This window comes from Emys orbicularis, chromosome 1 (genome assembly GCF_028017835.1).
Source record: "Emys orbicularis isolate rEmyOrb1 chromosome 1, rEmyOrb1.hap1, whole genome shotgun sequence".
Classification (NCBI taxonomy): Eukaryota; Metazoa; Chordata; order Testudines; family Emydidae; genus Emys; species Emys orbicularis.
In genome coordinates, this window is record NC_088683.1 from 337847978 (window position 1) to 337872543 (window position 24566).

Consider the following 24566-nt stretch of genomic DNA (forward strand, 5'->3'; position numbering starts at 1 on the left):
TCGGCCGCCTGTTGCTGCACCCGGCAGAGGCGCCTCCGCCTGCTCGCAGCTTAGAGCGAACGCGCGGGGGGCGCAGCGGGAGCGTCCCTCGCCGCGGACCCCGGAGGCGGTGGGTCCCGTGGCTGGCTGCGGGGTTTGGGGCTTGTGCTGGTGTCTGTGGGGCTGGGCAGAGGCGAGGCAGGCGGCGGGGAAGCGGAGCTCTCCGGGGACCCGCGGCGGAGGGTGCCGCCCGCTCAGAGGTGCCGCGGGGCAGGGGCAGGATGTGAGGAGCTGCCAGTCCCGAGCCAGTCCCCAGCCCAGCGCCCTGCGCGGCTCAGCATGAGCAAGATGAAGGCGAAGGACTCGAGGGCGCCTTCCTCTGCCAGGGACGGCTCGGTCCGGCTGCAGGGCCGCCCAGAGCGGGATCCCTTCCGCGGGAGGGCGGAGGCCGTGGACATCTCCCTGCATGGGCTGCTCTACCCCAAAAGCAGCGAGGAGGAGGAGGAGGAGGAGGAAGAGCAGCAGAGGCTCCCAGAGGGGGAGGAGAGGGGCCCCTCCTCGCAGCGGGAAGACAGCGGCTCCCCGCCGGATAGGGACGCGCTGGACAGCGTCCTAGACACTTTCTTGGCTCCCCCGGCCCACGCCAGCTCGGCCAGCGCCCCCGCGGCTTGGTGCCTCTTCGGGGCCGAGATCCCCGAGCTCCCCGGCGCGCTGATGAGCCGCTGCTCCGAGCACCAGCGCGGAGAAACAGCCGCCGCCCACCAAGACAGCCCGGCTGCAAACTCGGGCTCCGTGCCGCCTCCGGCCCCGGCCGCCTCCCTGTGGCCGGGCGGGGCGCCCCCGGCTGCCGCCGCGATGCTGCCGCCCCAACGGGAGGGCGAGGGAAGCGCAGAGAGCGCGGGTGGGCCGCGCAGTGCCCCCGCGGCACTCTCCGAGGAAGATCACGGCTTTGCCTCCGGGGACCCAGCTGAGCAGGACGCCGGGTCCGGGAGCAGCCTTGCTCTTGCCCCTGCCTATGCCGCTGCCCCTGGGCGCTCTGCGGCGGCAGCAGGGTCCGGGCAGGATTTCCTCCATGTGCCCATCCTGCCCCTTAACTCGGCCTATCTGGCAGCCAGGACCCGGCAGCTGCTCGATGTGGAGGAATACGAGAGCAGCCTCTTTGGCCGTCGTGCGTCTCCCACCTCCACCCCCCATGACTTCGCGGACTATGTCTATCCCCAGCCCGACTCAAAGGAGGAGCATTATAGCTACGGGGACTTCCAGCCTGCTCTAAAGATCAAGGAGGAAGGAATTAGTGCCAGCACCCCCTACTTGGGCACCAAGACCACTCCAGCAGTAACGTGCACAGACTACACGCTGGCCCCTCCGCAGCCGAGAGCCAGCCAGGAGTCCTCCTCTCTCGAGTGTATCCTGTACAAAACTGAGTCTTCAGTTCTGCCTGGGCCCTATGGGCCGCCGCACTGTAAAGCATCGGGGAGCTCAAGCTGTATGGTTCAGCGGGACAGTCTGCCCTCCACATCAACAGCCCCTCAAGCCTTTTACCAGCCTCTCAACCTGAACGGCCACCAGCAACTTGGCTTTCAGACAGCCGTGCTCAAAGAGAGTTTACCCCAGTTATATCCTCCCTATATCAATTATATTAGGTAAGATTTAAGGTTACATGCATCTACAGCAAACGGCACTAAACCTTCTTCTTTTAAAACATTACTTTTAAAGGCACAGACATTTCAAAATATTTATGTCTGCATTTTATCAGCAAATTTGTGGTGTTGATCTTAATTTAAAAGGGATGATTTATTGTGTTATCTTTTAAACAGACATGGCAAACAGTTATTGACAGTTTTTTAAATAAGATGTTACTGAGCTAGGTCTTCAGCTAATCTGTGTGCCATAACACTTTTTTGTGTTAAGGAGATTAAATCACAGAAGTTGTGCTGAAAGCAGACTTATAGACAAAAAATACAGACTTCACCTAAGTTTTTAAGTAAAATGAATTTTGTATTAAAGGAACATTGCACTGATTAGAATAAGTTTTTCAATAAAAAGGGGAAGTTCTAAAAAATGTGTGAGACATTGAAACATGACAAAAAGGAATCAAAGGGACCTGAGCTTCACTTGATCAAAACTCCAACGGAGCTTTTAAAATAAATACATCTAGAAATAAGACAAATATATTTACATTTACTACATTGTTTGTGTCATATCTGGAATTTTAGTTCTTGTCAGAAGAACTCCACTTTATCAAATCGTACTCTTGTGACAGTGAAATTTTAAATGCTTTTGTCACAAGGGAACTGGGGTAAAAATCTGTCTGGGGATTGGTCCTGCTTTGAGCAGGGGGTTGGACTAGATGACCTCCAGAGGTCCCTTCCAATCCTGATATTCTATGATTCTATGATTCTATGACCTCTGGATCCAACAGAAACTATATTTTGTAATCAATACAGTGTTTATTACCGTATAATGGACTAACAGGTGATCATTTCTGAACAACCTTAAATGGTGAAGATTTCATGATTTATGTGCAGGTAACTTCTGTATACACAATGTATATTTTACAAGTAGATATTATGTTTACATTTACATATTTCTTTAAAATGCACATGCATGATTTTAGGGGAAAACCACCCAATTTCAAAGCAAAAATTAACATGACAATATGTCCAAAATTCTGATCTTGCTAATATATTAATAAGTCGTTAAATAAAATGGCTCAATATGATTCTTATATACAGAAATACTACAACATTGTTAGAATATTTACTAATCCATTAAAGACACTTCTAGTTTTTTAGTAAATAGCCATTTACTAGCTAAATAAATCAATTTCTTTAGGTGGACAATATATCTGGAAATAATTCTTCACTATCCTTTTTGTGTTAATTAAAACTGGATAAAAACTGGGTAAAACTGCAAATGAATTAGGAGATATTAATTTGATATTTATGAGTTTTCTGCGTAACCTGAAGGCCAGTTACCAGTTGCCTGGGGAAAGGGCTGCTGAAGTTAAATTAGTTTCAGTTCAAAGCAGTTTATTATTATTTTAGATTCAGCAACTAGAGAAATTTGCACAGGAGTAATTTTATTCACATGAGCAGTCCCACAGAAGGACCAGGCATCCATTTCGAAGACCCCAGCAAAGAGCCTAGCTTTCCAGTCTACTAGCTAAAACATGTTAAAATACAACTTGCCCTCTACGCCAGGGTTTTTAAATTACTTAAAACATTTTAGCTAATGCATTTTACAGATATGCCTTTTATCCAAGTCCCAGAGCAAAAACACATTCAGTGCTGGAGTTGCTTTAGTCACTTTTCTTCTGTCCTTAACAAATTTGCTTTCAGTTTTAAAAGGCAAGCATTAGGACTGTAATTTCCTTTGAAACTATAACCCAGACTGACAGTGAATCTTCTTTACAAGTCTGTTTCATTCCTGTTAATTTTCTTTCCTTTTAAAGGCCAGATACTGAAGTTGGTCAGAGTCCTCAATACAGTTTTGAATCATTACCTCAGAAGATTTGTCTGATCTGTGGTGATGAGGCTTCTGGTTGCCACTATGGAGTACTTACCTGTGGAAGCTGTAAAGTCTTCTTTAAGAGAGCAATGGAAGGTACGTCAGATGCCTTTGTTTCTAATTTTCTGTAATAAAACTTCCTGCAGTACATTAAGCACTTTATTTTTATCTAGCTTTAAAACCAATCTTTGTAAATATTACTGCAGTCATGTTTTGTCCCTGAGAAAAAGTTTCAGATACTTGCAGTAGGTGGTAAATTCCTTCTTAGTTATTTAATATTAATACCATTTGCTTTACTTATATTTATTATCTGGCTTGTTTTATTTTGGGTTGTGGATTTGGTAAGCTTATAAAATCTTGCAGTTCTTAATCTGTTACAAACTTAATAAAATGTTAATAAATACCAGCCTCACTTTAAAAATATTTAAATGTTGCTGCTTGGCAACAAACAGCCTTGGTATGAAACTATGTTCTTTATGCAAATAAAAACTACCATTGGCTTCATTCTCTCATTAAAGTCAGTGGTAGTTTTTCTTGCTTATGGAATACAGAACTGGGCCTTTGAGTTTTAAATAATAATAATTTTACAATAGTTGTTTTGCTTTCTATTCAGGACATGAAAATCAAGTCTAAGGTGTTAATAAAACAGTAGTTTTATATTACCTCTGAAAATAGGTTGGTACCTAGTTGATAATGTATGTTTGGTTTCTCTTTTTAAATCAAATGATATATGTGATCCTGCATTCCTTATGTACCCAAAATGTACACACACACACACCTGTTGAAATAATTATTGTGTACAAAATGCAAAATTAGACTCCATATTTTTTCTGACACTACCAAATACTAAATAAAAGAGTATACTGTATACTCTTCAATGGTTTTACCTTTTACCTTTTATGTGTTTATCTTCTCATCATGTCAAACTAGTATACTAGAGTACCGCATATACACAAAACCCTTGCTTACAGTATATTTCTCTAATTTGTATTTGTTTTCTTAAAATCAAAGTTGTATAATATGTTTCTCTGACATTTCATATAGTTTATTAACCTTTATATAATTTAATCTTCAAATGAAAGAACATCTGAATGTGGGGGTGAAAAAAATTAACATAGTTTGCGAGATATAACACTAATTTTTGTTCTGTAATTTGATGTTTAGTCTATGTGTGTATTATTCTTAAAGTGTCATATCTTTAAAAAGTCAGTCATAACATAAAGATAGTTGTAGCTTACTAGGTTAGGCTCCGATTCAGGAAAGCAATTAAAGATGTGTCTATATTTAGGCATGTACTTCACTGACTTGATTAACTCATATTCTTGATTAGGTTACATAAACAAATTAAGTTCACTTATTTTTAGCAATACTCTAAATACATCAAATACTTATAATAGCTCAAGCAAGTGAAATTTTTAACAAGGAATCAAATTTAAAAAGGCCACATTTTAAAGAAAATTTTTTTTACTTCATCCCTATAGAGTAATGTTGTCTTTGACTAATATTTTTTGGTTGGTTGGTTTCTTTACGAACTGTTAAAATCAGCTGGGTACAAACCCGCTTTCCAGTTGTATTTGCCCAAGTAGGCAAATCTACTCAGAAATGTATTTTATTACCATTTTAATATAAAAGCATTGCTGATAAATGTTATGAACACTTTATGAATAAAATATTAATGAGCATATGTTGGCAAAGTCTTCACAGAGTCATAGATTTTAAAGCCAGAAGGGACCACTGTGATTAGTCAGCTCTCCCGAATAATACAGTCTATATAGGACTTCCTGCTTCAATCCAAAAGCTGTGGTTCAACTAGAGCATATTTTTTAGAAAAACATCCAGTCTTGATTTAAAAATTTCCAGTAATGTTGAATCTACCACTCCCCTTGGTAAATTGTTCCAATGATTAATATCTCTCACTGTAAAAAAAAAAAAGGGGGCACCTTATTTCTAATCTGAATTTGTCTAGCTTCAGCGTCCAGCCATTAGATTTTATAGTTTTGTCTTCTAGATTGAAGAGACCTCAGATTTGTGTTCCCCATGTTGGTACTTACAGACTGTGATCAAGTCACAATCTCTTCTCTTGGACAAGCTAAATAGATTAAGCTCCTAGAGTCTTTCACTGTCAGGCATGTTTTCCAGTCCTGTAGTCATTCTTGTGACTCTTTTATGAAACACTCTCCAATTTGTCAACATTCTTCTTAAAGTGTAGACACCAGAACAGACACAGTATTCCAGTAGTGATTGTACCAGTGTCAAATACAGAGGTAATATAACTTCTGTACACCTACTTGATATTCCCCTTTTTATACATCCAAGAATGACATTAGCCCTTTTGTTCACAGTGTTGCACATGGAGTTCACGTTCAGCTGATTATCCACCATGATTTACAAGTATTTTTCAGAATAATTGCTTTCCATGATCGTGATCCCCCCATCCTGGAAGTATAGCCAACATTCTTTGTTCATAAATGTATGATTTTACATTTGGTTGTATTTAACATATATAGTTTGCTTGTGCCTAGTTTACTAAATTGTTCTGAATCAGTGATGTATTCTCTTCATTATTTACACTCCTCCATTCTTTGTGTCATTTGCAAACTTTGTTTTCTTTCGGATCATTGTTAAAAATGTTAAATAGCGTAGGGCCAAGAACTGATCCCTGTGGGACCCCACTAGAACCACACCTATTCAATGATTATTTGCTGTTTACAATACAATTTGAGATCTTCCAGAGATCCAGTTTTTAAATAATTTAACTTGTGCCATGTAGATTTTGTATTGTTCTAGTTTTTTAATCAAAATGTTGTGCCGTACCTAATCAACACTATTACCTTTATCAATCAAATTTGTAATCTCGTCAAAAAAGTATCAGGTTAGTTTGGCAAGATCTATTTTCCATAAACGCACATTGAATGGCAAGTTAATTATATTAATTTCCTTTAATTCTTTATAAATCAAGTTCCATATCAGCAACTCTATTATTGATTGATTAGAATTGATGTCAGGCTGATGGGACTATAATAATCTGGGTCATCCTATTTACCCTTTTAAAATATTGGCATGATATTAGCTTTCTTCCAGTCCTCTGGAACTTCTCCAGTGTTCCAAGACTTACTGAAAATCAATATTAATGATTCAGCAAGCACCTTGGCCAGCTCTTTTAATATTCTTGGGGGAAAGTTTTAAATCTGCTGATTTAAAAATGTCTAGCTTTAGTAGCTGCAGTTTAACATCTTTATTAGTGACTGTTGACATGGAAAGTATTTCACCATCATATGATATGAATACTTCATTTGGCTTTATTCCAGCTTCAGAACACTTCTGCGATTTCTACATTATCATTGACAATGGAACAGTATCATTGCTAGCATTCTTGTTGTGCCTAATATACTTTTAAACTCCTTCTTATTGTTCTTAACCTTGCCAACCATAGAGTTCTACTTTTGTCCTTTTGCCTTCCTTATCAATTTCCTACAATTCCTAGCTTCTGGTTTGTATTCATTACTATGAACTTCTGCTTTTTTCCATTTGTTATACATACTTTTAAAAACTTTTTATAGCTACTTTAATTTCTCCTCTAAGCCAAGTTGTTGTTGTTTTGTTTAACTAGTGTACTCCTTTGTTGATTGTGAACTTTTGAACATTTAGTAAAATATTTGTAAACAGTTATCAGTTTATCTTTCGTATCCTGTTTTGGACTTTATTTTGCTTACACATAACAAATGTAGTCATGTCATGATCACTTGTACCTAAACAACCATTAATTTTAGTTTTGTGATCAGTTCCTCTCTGATTGTCAACATCATGTTTAATACAGCGTTCGCTCACGTAGGATGTAAACATAAGGTGATTGATATCACTGTTTTCCTATGCACAGTCTTTCCAGATTAAGAGTATTCAATAAATGTGAAAATAATGAATGTGAAAATAGGTGTCTGTACACACTCTTATGTGGACAATACAATGTATGCTTTATGTAGCATCTTCGTACTTGCTGATACAAAATGTTTTCATCATAACATGAGAGATTATTGTTTTAATTATGAGATTTCAGGAGTGGAAGAGTGACTCAGAAAGTTGGGACATGACAAGTGAAATAGCAGTCTCTTGACTACTGGAAGTTAATGGGGAGGAAGACAGAAAGGAGTCAAAGGCTGGATGTGTAGAGTGAACAGGATGGACAAGTAGCTGGTTACATAGTCCAACACAGAGGTTGCACGTTTGTGGTGATTTTTTAATATCAGGAGTTCAGTCATTAATTTGATTGAGAGCTGGATAGATAGTCATTAGAGTTGCTGAAGAATGGAGTAATATGTTCCCATGTATTGGCAAAAGGATAGCCCCCTGATTTCTATGTAGCTTAGATGTAATGATCTATCTCACTAACTTCAGCTGTCACAAACTAGTGTAGTAAAATAGTTTGTCAGTAAGAACGAACACTCTAAACATTTTACTGAAAATACCGTACAAAATAACGTTTTGCAAGTTCACAAATGGTAAGTATGTAAGTTGAAAACCAGATATGTGTTTGATGTAAAAATATGCTACTATCCCCATCATTTCCTCATAGGGGATGTAGCATTACCTTTATGAATTTTTAGGTACTGTAGTACTATTCTAGACACAGTTATTTTATTTTTAAAATAACAGTTAATGAAAATAAAAGACTGAACTTTGTGAATGCAAGTTCACAGTTACAACTCTGCTCTTCATGCACTTTGCATAAAAATATTGGTTGTTATGATAAATTAATGCATTATTAGGAATAGGTGGCTGTTGGGAGGTTAATTTCTGTTCTAAAAGTTTCTGAGTTGAAATATGTTGATTGCTTCATCTTTAATTATCTGTGATGGTCTTTTTCACACACACATCATTTCCTGCATACAGAATTTTCCTCTGAATCCAATTAATAAATTGAAATTCCTTTAAAAAAAAAAACTCTGTTCACTTATGGAAAAAAGGGATCTATCTGTTCAATCTTTCATTAGCCAAAATATACGTCTTATCATGTATAAACATCAGTATGAACTATATTCTAATAAATTTAGCTAGATAAGAATTATTTATGCTCGTTAGATTTGTTGTAACTATATATTTTAGTGTGGCCAGCATATAGATGAATACATTTTAAAGAAGAACTAAAACTGTATGAAAAGCCTTAGTGAGAAGACTATATAATATAAATGTAGAATGAAACTGCTTTGGGAAGCGGAATTGTTAAAATAAATGTGATTGCTCTTGTACAGACTTTAAATCATTTTGGTTCTCAGCTTTTGATTTGTCAGTTAACAGGTCTGAAGGTTGGGCTGCTTTGTAGAATGTGTATGTTTTGCTCTCATCGGAGTTCTGAAGAAGAGTAGCTTAACTGTCATTTTCAAGGTCAGCTAATTAGAAAAGCATTCCTTTCACAAACATAAACTTCTTTGCCAGTCTGTGAAATAGTAAATTTTGTCCCGTTTTCAGCACTGCTGTTAAGCAAAGCATCTTTCAAGAAACATGTAGCAACAAAACATTTTTCACATCATTTATACATTACGGTGTCTGGATGCAGGCAGTAAAGAGTCATATTCCAGGGTGGAGAGATTATATTGTAGAGCACTGCTTTTGGTCTAGCATGCACAGGTTTAAAACCTTCTGAAAATAAAAATATTGGTTGGGGAAAATTGGATTTAGGTGCAGCAGATGGGGTAAAGGCTAATGTTGATAGGGAGTGGAGGAAAGAGAAAAATGTAAGGATAGCCAAGAGTTAGAAGTCTGTAGCTTCATAAAAAACAAACAAACAAACAAAAAAAACTCTTTCACAAATTAGGGATTATTTACTTTCTTCAGGTATTTGCCTAGAAAAGACTGTTGCCTAAGTTGTTGCATTATTGTTACTTCTTATTGTACAAACTTGGGACAATTACAATGGCTTTTAAGAAGTGCTCTAAAAAATAAAAGCCAATATCCTCCTGGCAACAAGAGAATTACAACAGCTACAATTACTTTACTGTCATTTAAGGAATTTTAAATGTAAAAATGGATACAGTAGGTCAGAGTGGCTGAAACTTTCTTCTGTTGGTGAGCTGACAACCAACATGTATGAATGCTTGGAAAGGAACTTTTGAATGGTATCAAATAACGATATTCAGGATATTTTCTAAGAAACCTACAATTGAATAAGAATTTAAAAGGTACTGCCGAATGGGCTGTCTTTGGTTTGCAGTTGCATGAAGTTTTAGTATGGAATACAGTAAATCCTCACTTAAAGTCGGCCCGGTTAACATTGTTTCGTTGTTACGTTGCTGATCAATTAGAGAACATGCTCATTTAAAGTTGCGCAATGCTCCCTTATAACGTTGTTTGGCAGCTGCCTGCTTTGTCCACTGCTTGCAGCAAGAGCAGCCCATTGGAGCTAGCTGGTAGGGGCTTGGAACCAGGGTGGACCAGCAGCCCCACTATCAGCTCCCCATTCCCCTAAGTTCCCTGTGGAGCAGCCGCCCAGCAGGCTATCAATTGCCGGCAGTTCAGCTGTCCCTCCCCCCACTGCTATGTGCTGCTCCTGGCCTCTGCCTTGGAGCTGCTCTCCGGAGCCTCCTGCTTGCTGTGCAGGGGGGGAGAAAGAGGGGGACTAATGTCAGGGTGTCCCTCTCCCCCCTGCTCCTGTACCCAGGTTACCCTATTTCCAAAGAGCAGGGGGGACACACACAGGGCTCAGGATGGAAGGAGCTTGCTGGAAGGAGCTTCTCAACTTGTGGATCTATTTTAAAAGTCAGTGTACTTAGAGTGGGGTCAGCGTACTTAAAGGGACAATGTGCGTCTCTCTCTCTCACACACGATGTGTGTCTCTGTCTCTGTCTCTGTCTGCCATGCTGTCTCCCCTTCCTCCATTCGTGCTGCCTAGTGGAGTGTGAGGATACATTAACAACGTGTTAACCCTTGAGGGCTCAGCCGATTGCTAGTTCATCATTTAGCAGTAAGGCATTCGCTGGGAAATATCCTCTGACTTCACCACCTCAACCTAGCTTCACAATCATCATCGCTGTGAACCAGTATTAAATTGTTTGTTTAAAACTTATACTGAGTGTGTGTATATATATAGTCTTTTGTCTGGTGAAAAAAATTTCCCTGGAACTTAACCCCCGCAGATTTTTGGAGAGGAATTAAATGTTTAGATTTGTTGAATCCCGGACTTCTACCATTTGCTGCTCATACATTGTCTCTTGGCAGCTTGCATTCAAGCCTTTCATTTTTCAAGTGACCCCTTGCAAATGCTTTAGGTATGCAAAGAGCATTATTTGAGGTTAGACCTCAAATAATATTGCAAGTTCTATCTTTTCTAAATGAAGTTCTTCGTTTTGAAAAAAAAAATTCATCAGCTGATGTCACATGTTTTCCTTTGGCTACTGCTGATACTTACTTCAGCATGCTAAGGAAAAATAACTGCCTGCATCTGAAGGGTTTGAGACTAGTAAAACAGGTCGTATTGCAGCACGTATATGGGGAAACTGATTATTGGTTTGTTAAGACACTCTGTTTCAAAATAAGTCTAGTAGTTGCACATCTGCTTCTATACAGTTTTTAAATATAGTTTGAGTTCAGGGATGGGAGTGGGTTGCTATGCAGGTAATTGCATATGGGGACAAGCTCAAACAAATATAGCAAACAGTTAAGTCACTTGTCAAATTCCACTCCCCTTCTCCTCTTGCCTGAGTTTAACAAACTCTACCATTATGGATTACTGATGCCCTAGTCATTCTCTGCAAGTGGGGAGGTGTGGGGTGAGGTGGTAGCTTCAGGCTCTGCTGGGATTGATCAATGCCAGGCCTCCTCCAACTACACCAGGGGTCAGCAACCTTTCAGAAGTGGTGTGCCGAGTCTTCATTTATTCACTCTAATTTAAGGTTTCGCATGCCGGTAATACATTTTAACGTTTTTAGAAGGTCTCTTTCTATAAGTCTATATTATATAACTAAACTATTGTATTTAAAGTAAACAAGGTTTTCAAAATGTTTAAGCGTCATTTAAAATTAAATTAAAATGCTGATCTTACGCCACCAGCCTGCTCAGCTCACTGCCAGCCTGGGGTTCTGTTCATCTAGGCCAGCAGGGGCTGATCAGGGCTGCGGCCGGGACCCCAGACCTGGGGGGGGGGCGTGTTTCAGGGGTCAGGGCAGAGGGCTGGGGGAGGGGGTTCAGGGCAGAAGGCTGGGGTGTGTGTGTGGGGCTTCAGAGATCAGGGCAGAGGGCAGAGGGCTGGGGGGGTGCAGGGCAGAAGGCTGGGTGTGTGGGGGGTTCAAGGGTCAGGTCAGAGGGCTGGGGGGGTGGGGGTGCAGGGCAGAAGGCTGGGTGTGTGTTGGGGTGTGGGGGGTTCAGGGCAGAGGGCTGGGGAGTGTGGGGGGTGCAGGGCAGAAGGCTGGGTGTGTGTTGGGGTGGGGGGAGGTGCAGGGCAGAAGGCTGGCGTGCTGGGCTCGTGGGGGTGCTCCCAGCGGCTCATGGCAGGGGGCTGGAAGGGATATATGCCCTGTTCCACCCCCTTCCCCCAGGCTCCGTCCCTACCTCTCTCTACGGAGCTGTGTGCACGCTGCCGCTGTTCCCCCTCCCCCTCGCTAGGGCCATCAGCTGATTGGCACAGGAAGAAGAGGAGGAGGGGCAGGAAAGAAGCGGGGAAGGGGGGAAGCTTGGCTGCCGCAGAACCAAGCTTCTTCCTCCTGCCCCCGCAGGGGAGAGCGGTGGGCGGGGGGGCTGGGGGCCGGGACCGCGGCAGGGAGCTGCGTGCCACTCAAAATCGGCTCGCGTGCCCCGTAGGTTGCCGACCCCTGAACTACACCATTCAGAAACTGGCTATTGCACTGCCCATCCACTCTGGTAAAGTTTCTCAGACTGTATGGCCAACTTCATAATGGTGGAGAGATTCACCACAAGAAAAAAACAACATGCTATGCATAAGGAATATTACCAGACTAAACGCAGTTGTTCCTTCCTGCCCACATGAATATAAATAAGCATTTAAAACAGTAAGACAATTAATAAGGTGAAGGCCTCTTCTGGGAGTGGAGTATTATGGATGCAGCAGTTTTGAGCATCAACTTGTTTCTGATAACTTTGCCAATCACAGGTTGTCGCTAGTGTTAGGATTGGAAATGGCAGTGATACTGCTGTGACTGGTCATTATTGCTGATTTATTGCATGCTGAGTTGCACAAATGCTAGCTGTTCAACTTTTTCCTGAGTCTACCTTTATGCAGTCTATGTAGTGGCAATGCCACCTATTGTACTGAACATCCTTTCAGATGGAACAGAAGTCATCTCAGTTAGTGCAAATCAGTTTGGTCTACGGAATTCCAACAGGTGACTCTGGTCAGACAATGACTAGGTACAGCTAAAGATTACTTGGCTTTTGCAAGACCAACTGTAACTGTTTAGGTGAGATGGCATCTGTCAAGCAAGACTCTATATTTCTCCTGCAACACTGATGATGTGCTCATGGTGGATATTCAGATAGTGCTTCAAAAGCTACTGAATTCCATCGCTTGCTGTCATATCAACAGGCTGCAGAGGCAGCAATATATATCTCCAGCCTCATGTTGGTTCCCTAACTGTGTGTCCATGTTCACAGCTCTTATGCTTTTGCAAACAGCTGTTGCTTAATGCCAGTTAAGCTCTCAGCACATACAAATTAGTCTTCATATTAAGTATTGTAGCCAGAATACAGAGAGAATTGTATGGAAACAAGTGGCAAGCAGTTGTTTGAGATCCATTGTTATCTTATTTTGATCAGATAGTGGTGGATAGCCACCACCCCACCTTCATATCTGTGCTAAAACACACATTTTTTCTGACTGTACTCTGCCTATTATTATAGTGTTACTAGCACACCCACAATTTACCTGATGCCTACTAGGCAGAGTGAGTAAACCTGTGCCCCCATTCCCCTCAAGGCCATACAACCCCATGTAGTCTCCCTGCAATCTGGAGGAATTAAATAGTTGTGTACTGTAGCTGATCCTGCTCCTGCCTTGCAATCCACTGGTAGAGACAGACCCCAGCTAGTTGTGCAGAGGTCCATTGTCAATTAGGTCATCTGGAGTGGGAGCTGTTCTTTGCTATTTGTTACTCTCTTCTGCTTCTGGTGTACAATTTTTTCAGTCTTTGTTACTTTCTGACTGGGGCAGTCTGTCCCACACTGGCCCACTAAAACTGTAGGATGGAATTGTGGGTCATAGACTCATATAAAATAAATGAGAGGTGGAAGGTAGGAAAAGAATTATGAATCCAGTTTATGTATGAAATGGCTTTATCTTAGTAATGTGTTGTGATTTAAATATTTGAGAGTTTTTCCTGGGAGTTGTTAGTGTTCACAGAAGTGTGTCATGTACACGAAGTAATTCAGACGAACTGAACACAAAAGGCTGTTGATTCCATTGTTTTATACACATCCATTCACTGTCATCAGAATTCTATGACTGTAGAGCACTTATGATGATTACATAAGTGCCGTCTGCAAGATATGTTGCCATAAAAAGGTCAAGAGAAATTAAATTTAAAAAGTTAAAATAATGTCTCTTTTTGACAAACTATTAAACTGAAACTAAAAGTTCTATTATGTTTTTAGTTCATTCTGCTGTACACAAAGGTTTATAGTTTTCAGAATGCTAAAATTCTTGAGACCAGGATTAAGTAAGAGTATTAATTCCTTGTTTATGATAGTTTCTGCTTATCCAAGAATCCTAATAATGCTTTAATTTGCTTTTCTGCTTTATTTAATTCAATTTAGCCATCAACGTTAGTGCTATGTTAATTCACATTAGCAGAGTTCTTATTTCAGTTTATTCTCTCCTTCCTTTCTCTATATAATGCAGAGATTATGCTTTAATTCTTATACAAAACTTCATGTTAGGCACATTAACTAACTAAACAATATTCTCATTCTGAAGTTTTGTTACCTTCCTCCTCTATCCTATTTAGCTGATACTATTACAAATGAGAGGTTTCAGAGTGGTAGCCGTGTTAGTCTGTATCAGCAAAAAGAACGAGGAGTACTTGTGGCCCCTTAGAGACTAACAAATTTATTTGGGCATAAGCTTTCGTGGGCTAAAACCCACTTCATCGGATGCATGCATTGGAAAATATAGTAGTAAGATATATATATACAGAGAAAGTGAAAAAATGGGTGTTGCCATACCAACTATAACAAGACTAATCAATTAAGGTGGGCTATTATCAGCAGGAGAAAAAAACTTTTGTAGTGATAATCAGGATGGCCCATTTCAAACAGTTGACAAGAAGGTGTGAGTAACCATAGAGGAAAAATTAGCATGGGGAAATAGTTTTTACTTTGTGTAATGACCCATCCACTCCCAGTCTTTCAAGCCTAATTTAATGGTGTCCAGTTTGCAAATTAATTCCAATTCTGCAGTTTCTCGTTGGAGTCTGTTTTTGAAGTTTTTTTGTTGGAGTATTGTGACTTTGAGGTCTGTAATTGAGTTACCAGGGAGGTAGAAGTGTTCTCCGACTGGTTTTTGAATGTTATAATTCTTGACATCTGATTTGTGTCCATTTATTCTTTTGCATAGAGACTGTCTGGTTTGGCCAATGTACATGGCAGAGGGGCATTGCTGGCACATGATGGCATATATCACATTGGTAGATGTGCAGGTGAACGAGCCTCTGATGGTGTGGCTGATGTGATTAGGTCTATGATGGTGTCCCTTGAATAGATATCTCTAATGGACAGAGTTGGCATTGGGCTTTGTTGCAAGGATAGTTTCTTGGGTTAGTGTTTTTGTGGTGTGTGGTTGCTGGTGAGTATTTGCTTCAGGTTGGGGGGCTGTCTGTAAGTGAGGACTGGCCTGTCTCCCAAGATCTGTGAGAGTGAGGGATCGTCCTTCAGGATAGGTTGTAGATCCTTGATGATGCACTGGAGAGGTTTTAGTTGGGAGCTGAAGGTGATGGTTAGTGGCATTCTGTTACTTTCTTTGTTGGGCCTGTCCTGAAGTAGGTGACTTCTGGGTATTCTTCTGGCTCTGTCAATCTGTTTCTTCACTTCAGCAGGTGGGTATTGTAGTTTAAGAAAGCTTGTGTATATATATCTTCCTACTGTATTTTCCATTGCATGCATCTGATGAAGTGGGTTTTAGCCCACAAAAGCTTATGCCCAAATAAATTTGTTAGTCTCTAAGGTGCCACAAGTACTCCTCGTTCTTTTTGCTATTACAAATGAGACAAACTCTGGAATGCTTAATCATTTAACCCAAAGAACCCAAAGTGCACTTGGAGACTTAGATATTTAATAGATTGTTGTACATTTAACTCACTTTATTTTGGCTAGTGAAAATGAAGGCTCTTGCAGCAGCACTGGAGAAAGTGTATGGCGCAACAGAGGAGATTATAAAGCTATATGGTTGAAAAGGGAAGTAGAGAGAGACAAAGTCTATGAGACAAACTGAAGCAAGTCCAGGGAGAGTTTAAAAAACAAAGATTGAAATCTTAACTGCAGGGCCAGCTCCAGGCACCAGCAAAACAAGCAGGTGCTTGGGGCGGCATATTTCTAGGGGCGGCATTCTGGTGCCGGCCATCATAGGCGCCGACTCCAGGGCATGGGGAAAAGGTGCCCCCGCGGCCCCAGCTTGCCTCCGCTCCGCCTCCGCCTGCTCCTCTGAACGCGCCGCTGCTCCGCTTCTCTGCCCTCCCTCGCCTGAGAGGGAGGGGGGAGAAGCAGAGCAGCGGTATGCCTGGGGGAGCAGGTGGAGTGGAGGTGAGGTAGGGCAGGAGGTCGCGGGGGGCCCGCAGGAAGCAGTGGGGGGTGGGAAATGCGGCACGCCCGGGGGAGGAGGCGGGGCTGGGGATTTGGGGAAGGGGTTTGGAAGGGGTGGAGTTGGGGCGGGGCCGGGGGTAGGGGGGCACAAACAAAAGGGGGGGGGGTAAAAAAATTTTTGCTTGGGGCGGCAAAAATCCTAGAGCCGGCCCTGCTTAACTGTATCCTGAAATGAATGAAAAGCAATAAAATTGGGTGGTGTGTGTACATGTGATAAAGCAGGCAATAGTATTCTCTTTATGCCGATGTCTTGAGAGCTGGGATTTAGGGAGATTATAGAGAAAGGAGTTGTGATAGTCAAGACAGCAAGTGGAGATGAAAGTGTCAAGACATGGGAGATTTGAGAAGGGAAGGAGAGTGCAGAGTCAAGGATGATGCCGAAGTTGTGGACATTAGAGGCAAACTGGCTGTTGGAGCCAGGGAGGGAAAGAGAGAAGTGGTTGCCTGAGAATTTTTCTCTCACTCTGGAGAAGCCATTCTTTTTTTTTTTTTTTAGACATTTAGCTGAAAAGTTGAGACAGAACCGAAAAGTTTACTGTAGAATTAACCCTTGAAGGCTTCACAGGAAGTGGCAGTAGGGAGCAAAGAATACAAAGAATACAGTCTCTTAGTGGCCCAACAGAAAAATTGCAGGATTGTTCCTTACAGTACATTTTCTTCTATTTTATTCAGTCTAGGTTTTGATATCTAAAAATATTGGGCTTCCATCATTTCCCTTAGTAAATGTTTCTACTGCCAAATACATTCCCATGTTGGAATTTCCTGATAGTCAGTCTGCATCTTCCTACTGTAATACAAATAATTAATAATTACAGAGGATGCACACAGTCAAACCAAAAAAATAAAAACATAGGGAAGTCCAACGTTTGAGATGCTGCAAATAAAATCTACTCAAGTAAATATTTTAGTATGCTCACTAATAGCCTATACAAGCTTTCCAGCTGGTTTATCCCCTAATTTTGAATTAACCAAATATAGGGTTGCCAACCCTCCTGGATTGCCCTGGAGTCTCCAGGAATTAAAAATTAATCTTCCATTAAAGATTATGTCATGTGATTAAACCTCCAGAAATACATCCAGCCAAAACTGGCAACGCTAACCAAATATCTTGCATATCTTTCCTTTCCTATTCACACGTTCTGTCCTTCAGTGAGATGCTGGAATTTAAATATAAAGGTCAAACAACTAACAACATTTCTCGGTGTCTAGTTTCAGTTAACTGTAGAAGCACAAATATTAGTGTGAGATGATGATTAGGCATTTGTATCTCAAATTAATCTGTGTGACTGAAATCCGTTTATGTTCTTCAAATAGACATCAGGTTAGACAAAAGAGAACATAACCATATTACTTAACATTTTAAAAGGTAATATCCAGGTGTGCCTGGTCGCAGTCATCTGTGTCAATTATATGTCACTTATTTTAGACCCAATTATATCAAATGCTGAGTGATTTTTTTGGTACATTGATTATAGAAATTTATTGAAATTACCTGTAAAAATCCAGACTCAGGAGATTATAGAAGATATTAAACATGTTAAATCAGAGTCTGAAATGTTTTCCAGAGTGGATGCACTAGAAAGGGGAGGGATAGCTCAGTGGTTTGAGCACTGGCCTGCTAAACCCAGGGTTGTGAGTTCAGTCCTTGAGGGGGCCACTTAGGGATCTCAAGCAAAATCAGTACTTGGTCCTGCTAGTGAAGGCAGGGGGCTGGACTCAATGACCTTTTGGGGTCCTTCCAGTTCTATGAGATAGGTATATCTCTATTTATTATAATCTGAAATTAATGGGTCAGACTTAAGGGAACTGGATGTTATGGAGTGGAAAAATCAGATGGTGGGTAGTAGAAGACTTCTCTGAAGTTCCCTGTGTTGATGCATCCATATAGAGTTGATATTAAGTTACAAAGGACGAGTGCTATTCAGTCTCAGAAGGTGACTGCTGCTTGTTCTACAGTCTTGAAGATTAGGAAAGAAAAGTTTTAAGTCTGATATTAGGAAAATGTTATGAATAGTAAGAACCAAATGGGTGGGCAGCTCTAAATGATATGATAAAAATAACAGTCAGTCTACATTAGCACTAGAACCAAAGGAAATTTCCCTAAAATAATCAGTGTAGACAAGACCAAAGTGACTGTCCAATGAGTAAAATAGTACTATGTGTAATTTGAATACTCTTAGTCCAGCACCTTGCTTTTGCTCAATTAATCCTTATTCAGTTATTCCTTGTCTTCTAACTGGCAACAGTAGGTCATTTATTTATTTTATTTATTTTCATTTATAATAAAATAAAGAAATGCCTATCCTGTGGTCTGGATACTTTTACCATACATGAATACAACATTTTCTCAAATCAGAAACCTAACCGCATTAGCCTCTTATAAGTGAAGCATAGTCCAAAGCCCATTGATATTAACACTGAAATCCCAGTGGATCTTTTTTGCCATAGGCATGTCTTTGTTTCTCTATTTTACTATTGAAATTTTGGAGGCAAAAGGGAAATATCTAGTCAATTATATTGCTAAAGCTGATAATAAAGGATTTACTGTTCACAACTAACACCCAATGGTAGTTAATGGATTTTAAATTCTAAATCTACTTAAGCTTGTGAAAATGAAAGACATTCCATAACATAGCTCAGTCAAATGGTTAACCCTTATTGATGGCATTGCAGTGCAAATCCAACCTCAGTGGCTCCTAGTGACCTCACATACAGATGGAATAGGAAGGATGGCCAAATAGAACCCTGTGTAAGTAACTTCAAGTGAGAAATCTCAGGGCAGATAAGCAGTCTTCAATAAAATATGTGAAAGTATGTGTTTCTGTAGCAGTTTTCTTGGTACATTTCCATTTTAAAAATTAGTTCAACATTACCATCTTGAGTTTTAGCATGATACATACAGTAGACCTGCTTCTCCACTCCGTTATACCAGTTTTATGCCTGTGCAACTTGGATTTACACTGTCATACAATAGCATTGGAACCATTTTTACATTGGGGGTGCTGAAAGCCATTGAACAAAACTGTAAACGCTGTGTATGATGGAAACCACTTGAAGCCAGGGGGTGCTGCCGCATGCCCCCCAGTACCCCTAGTTCCAGCATCCCTGCTGTCATAAAACTGGGGTAAAATGAGAAGAGAATCAGGTCTATTGTATGAACAATGGAGGAGGATTAAGTTACAGTGAACTAAAGCCACTTTACTCCTGAATGAAACCATCCACGCAGGGGTGTGGGTGGAGGTTAATGCACTTTAATTTATGTGCATTGACTTCACATCTTTAGTTGATTTGCCTTCAGTTTCTTGAGTGTCACCTAAATCTGAGGCTTCAACCTTTTGAATACATAGTTTCTAATTGGAAATTTGGGGGTTAACTATAAGAGATTTTTCCCTATGCTTTTAATAACTAAAAACTGCAGAACTGGTGTGGTTCAAATGTCCAAAATAATTACTTTTGGGTTGAGACTAAGCATGGACAATTAGACTGGAAGAGGAATTTAAGAAAGTATAGGCCTGTGATATTACCATCTTCTACTGGCTTTGGTCAGATTACACAGGGTAAGCTAGGTTGGTAATTTGGTAGGTTGAACACTTCTCTTTTGGTAACAACTGTGTCAGTGCTCCAGCTGGCACTACAATCTTATATATGAGACATGAAAGTGAGGTTTTACTATATATGGATATAACTTTTTTTTAAGTTGTATATGCTGGTATCATGGATACATTTTAAACTTTATTCTGAGTATGTGTACCTAAACATCTACTTACAGCACTCTTGAACATATAATAAGATAATCTTACAATTATTTAGAATTCTTCTCCTTGAAGTTTAACTTTCTGCTCCATAAAGTTTCACAATATAGCATCAGCTTCAGCATTTTCTTGTTTATCTAAAAGATACAATTTGATGGCTTAAGGAATGTCCTTACTTCCATGTTGGAGATTTATCGTTGATTTTCTTGGGTATGTCTACACTACGAAATTAGGTCGAATTTATAGAAGCCGGTTTTATAGAAATCGGTTTTATACAGTCAATTGTGTGTGTCCCCACATAAAATGCTCTAAGTGCATTAAGTCGGCGGACCGCGTCCACAGTACCGAGGCTAGCGTCGACTTCCGGAGCGTTGCACTGTGGGTAGCTATCCCACAGTTCCCGCAGTCTCCATCGCCCATTGGAATTCTGGGTTGAGATCCCAGTGCCTGATGATGCAAAAAAAGCGTCGCGGGGGGTTCTGGGTACATGTCGTCAGGCCCCTCCCCCTCCGTCAGAGCAACGGCAGACAATCGATTCGCGCCTTTTTACCTGGGTTACCTGTGCAGACAACATACCACGGCAAGCATGGAGCCCGCTCAGCTCAGCTCAGCTCACCGTCACCATATGTCATCTGGGTGCCGGCAGACGTGGTACTGCATTGCTACACAGCAGCAGCTAATTGCCTTTTGGCAGTAGACGGTGCAGTATGACTGGTAGCCGTCATCGGCTATCTGGGTGCTGGCAGACGTGGGGCTGCATTGCTATACAGCAGCAGCTCCTTGCCTTTTGGCAGTAGATGGTGTATTACGACTGGTATCCATCGTCGTCGTACTCCTCAGTGAGTTCGGTCAGAGGCACCTGGGCAGACATGTTTTGTCTCCTGGAGACTCAGTCCTGCCGGCAGTCCTATTGTACCGTCTTGACGATGATGGCTAGCAGTCGTAATACAGCATCTTCTGCCAAGCACCCAGAAGATGCCGATGGCTATCAGTCATGCTGCACCGTCTGCTGCCAGCCTAAGATGTAAAAGATAGATGGACCAGATTTGTTCTGTATTCATTTGCTTCCCCCTCCCTCCGTGAAATCAACGGCCTGCTAAACCCAGGGTTTTGAGTTCAATCTTTGGGGGGGCCATTCTGTGTGACAGTTGTTTGTGTTTCTCCCTGATGCACAGCCACCTTTGTTGATTTTAATTCCCTGTAAGCCATGTCGTCACTCGGCCCTCCCTCCCTCCATCAGACAATAGTTTCGCGCCTTTTTTCAGCCCAGACGCCATAGCACTGGGATCATGGAGCCCGCTCAGATCATCGTGGCAATTATGAGCACTATGAACACCACGCGCATTGTCCTGGAGTATATGCAGAGCCAGAACATACCAAAGCAAAACCAGGCGAGGAGGCGATTGCAGCGATTGCAGCGCGGCGACGAGAGTGATGAGGAAATTGACATGGACATAGACCTCTCACAAAGTACAGGCCCCAGCAATGTGCAAATCATGGTGTTACTGGGGGAGGTTCATGGCGTGGAACGCCGATTCTGGGCCCGGGAAACAAGCACAGACTGGTGGGACCACATCGTGTTGCAGTTGTGGGACGATTCCCAGTGACTGCGAAACTTTCGCATGCGTAAGGGCACTTTCATGGAACTTTGTGACTTGCTTTCCCCTGCCCTGAAGCGCCAGAATACCAGGATGAAAGCAGCCCTCACAGTTGAGAAGCGAGTGGCGATAGCCCTGTGGAAGCTTGCAACGCCAGAAAGCTACCGGTCAGTCGGGAATCAATTTGGAGTGGGCAAATCTACTGTGGGGGCTGCTGTGATCCAAGAGGCCAACGCAATCAAAGACCTGCTGATATCAAGGGTAGTGACTCCGGGAAATGTGCAGGTCATAGTGGATGGCTTTGCTGCAATGGGATTCCCAAACTGTGGTGGGGCGATAGACGGAACCCATATCCCTATCTTGTCACCGGAGCACCAAGCCACCGAGTACATAAACCGCAAGGGGTACTTTTCAATGCTGATGCAAGCCCTGGTGGATCACAAGGGACGTTTCACCAACATCAACGTGGGATGGCCGGGAAAGGTACATGATGCTCGCGTCTTCAGGAACTCTGGTCTGTTTCAAAAGCTGGAGGAAGGGACTTTCTTCCCGGGCCAGAAAATAACCGTTGGGGATGTTGAAATGCCTATCGTTATTCTTGGGGACCCAGCCTACCCCTTAATGTCATGGCTCATGAAGCTGTAAACAGGCAGCCTGGACAGTAGTCAGGACCTGTTCAACTACAGGCTGAGCAAGTGCCGAATGGTGGTAGAATGTGCATTTGGACGTTTAAAAGCGCGCTGGCGCAGTTTACTGACTTGGATAGACCTCAGCGAAGCCAATATTCCAATTGTTATTGCTGCTTGCTGTGCGCTCCACAATATCTGTGAGAGTAAGGGGGAGGCATTTATGGCGGGGTGGGAGGTTGAGGCAAATCGCCTGGCCGCTGATTACGCGCAGCCAGACACCAGGGCGGTTAGAAGAGTACAGCAGGGCGCGGTGCGCATCAGAGAAGCTTTCAAAATGAGTTTTGTGACTGGCCAGGCTATGGTGTGAAACTTCTGTTTGTTTCTCCTTGATGAACCCTCCCCCCACCCCCGGTTCACTCTACTTCCCTGTAAACTAACCACCCTCCCCTCCCCCCTTCGAGCACCGCTTGCAGAGGCAATAAAGTAATTGTTACTTCACATTCATGCATTCTTTATTAATTCATCACACAACTAGGGGGATAACTGCCAAGGTAGCCCGGGAGGGGTGGGGGAGGAGGGAAGCGCTGGGTGGGGTGGAGGAGGAGGGAAGGACAAGGACACACGGCAGTTTAAAACGTTAAAACTTTAACACTTATTGAAGGCCAGCCTTCTGATGCTTGGGCAATCATCTGGGGTGGAGTGGCTGGGTGGCTGGAGGCCCCCCCATCGCGTTCTTTGGCGTCTGGGTGAGGAGGCTATGGAACTTGGGGAGGAGGGCTGTTGGTTACACAGGAGCTGTAGCGGCGGTCTCTGCTCCTGCTGCCTTTCCTGCAGCTCAACCATATGCTGGAGCATATCAGTTTGATGCTCCAGCAGCCGGAGCATCGACTGTTGCCTTCTGTCAGCAAGCTGACGCCACCTATCCTCTTCAGCCCGCCACTTGCTCTCTTCAGCCCGCGATTCAGCCTGCCACCTCTCCTCTCGTTCATATTGTGCTTTTTTGCACTCTGATATTGACTGCCTCCACGCATTCTGCTGTGCTCTGTCAGCGTGGGAGGACATCTGGAGCTCCGAGAACATATCATCCCAAGTCCGCCGTTTTCTCCTTCTAATCTTCACTAGCCTCTGTGAAGGAGAAACATTTGCAGCTGGTGGAGGAGAAGGGAGAGGTGGTTAAAAAAGATACATTTTAGAGAACAATGGGTACACTCACGTTAAATTTTGCTGTTCACATTACACAGCACATGTGCTTTCGTTACAAGGTGGCATTTTTCCTCTTATATTGAGGGCCTGCCGGTTTGGTGTGAGAGATCAGTCACGCAGTGCCAGGCAACAGAATTCGGCTTGCAGGCAGCCATGGTAAGCCACAGTCTTTTGGCTTTTTTAACCTTGTTAACATGTGGGAATGGTTTCAAACAGCAGCGCCCTCATTTCCCATACCAAACACCCTTTGGGTTGGCCATTTAAAATGGGTTTGCAATGTAAAAGGAGGGGCTGCGGTTTCCGGGTTAACATGCAGCACAAACCCAACTACCCCCCCCCACACACACACCCAATTCTCTGGGATGATCACTTTACCCCTCCCCCCCACCGCGTGGCTAACAGCGGGGAACATTTCTGTTCAGCCGAGCAGGAACGGGCACCTCTGAATGTCCCCTTAATAAAATCACCCCATTTCAACCAGGTGACCGTGAATGATATCACTCTCCTGAGGATAACAAAGAGAGATAAGGAATGGATGTTGTCTGCATGCCAGCAAACACCGGGACCATACGCTGCCAGGCTTTGTTATGCAATGATTCCAGACTACGTGCTACTGGCCTGGCGTGGTAAAGTGTCCTACCATGGCGGACGGGATAAGGCAGCCCTCCCCAGAAACCTTTTGCAAAGGCTTTGGAAGTACATGAAGTAGAGCTTTCTGGAGATGTCCCTGGAGGATTTCCGCTCCATCCCCATACACGTTAACAGACTTTTCCAGTAGCTGTACTGGCCGCGATTGCCAGGGCAAATTAATCATTAATCATTAAACACGTTTGCTTTTAAACCATGTGTAATATTTACAAAGGTACACTCACCAGAGGTCCCTTGTGTGCCCTCAGGGTCTGGGAGCACGCCTTGGGTGAGTTCGGGGGTTACTGGTTCCAGGTCCAGGGTGATAAACATATCCTGGCTGTTGGGGAAACCGGTTTCTCCGCTTCCTTGCTGTGAGCTATCTTCATTGTCTTCATCATCATCTTCCTCGTACCCTGAACCCACTTCCCTGTTGCGTGATTCTCCATTGATGGAGTCAAAGCACACGGTTG

General features: G+C 42.6%; 1 protein-coding gene across 2 annotated transcripts in view; it reads left to right on the forward strand.

Moving 5' to 3' along the window:
• The first annotated feature begins 318 nt into the window (after positions 1-318).
• PGR (progesterone receptor) overlaps positions 319-24566 on the forward strand; it is a 58718-nt gene continuing 34470 nt past the window's right edge. Inside the window, exons 1-3 of one of the 2 annotated variants that reach the window (XM_065405609.1) lie at positions 319-952; positions 1034-1622; positions 3434-3585. In XM_065405609.1, coding sequence (XP_065261681.1) covers positions 319-952; positions 1034-1622; positions 3434-3585 — 1375 coding nt within the window. Of the gene's footprint in view, positions 1623-3433; positions 3586-24566 lie in introns of both variants that reach the window. The other variant, XM_065405599.1, reaches the window with a different exon arrangement.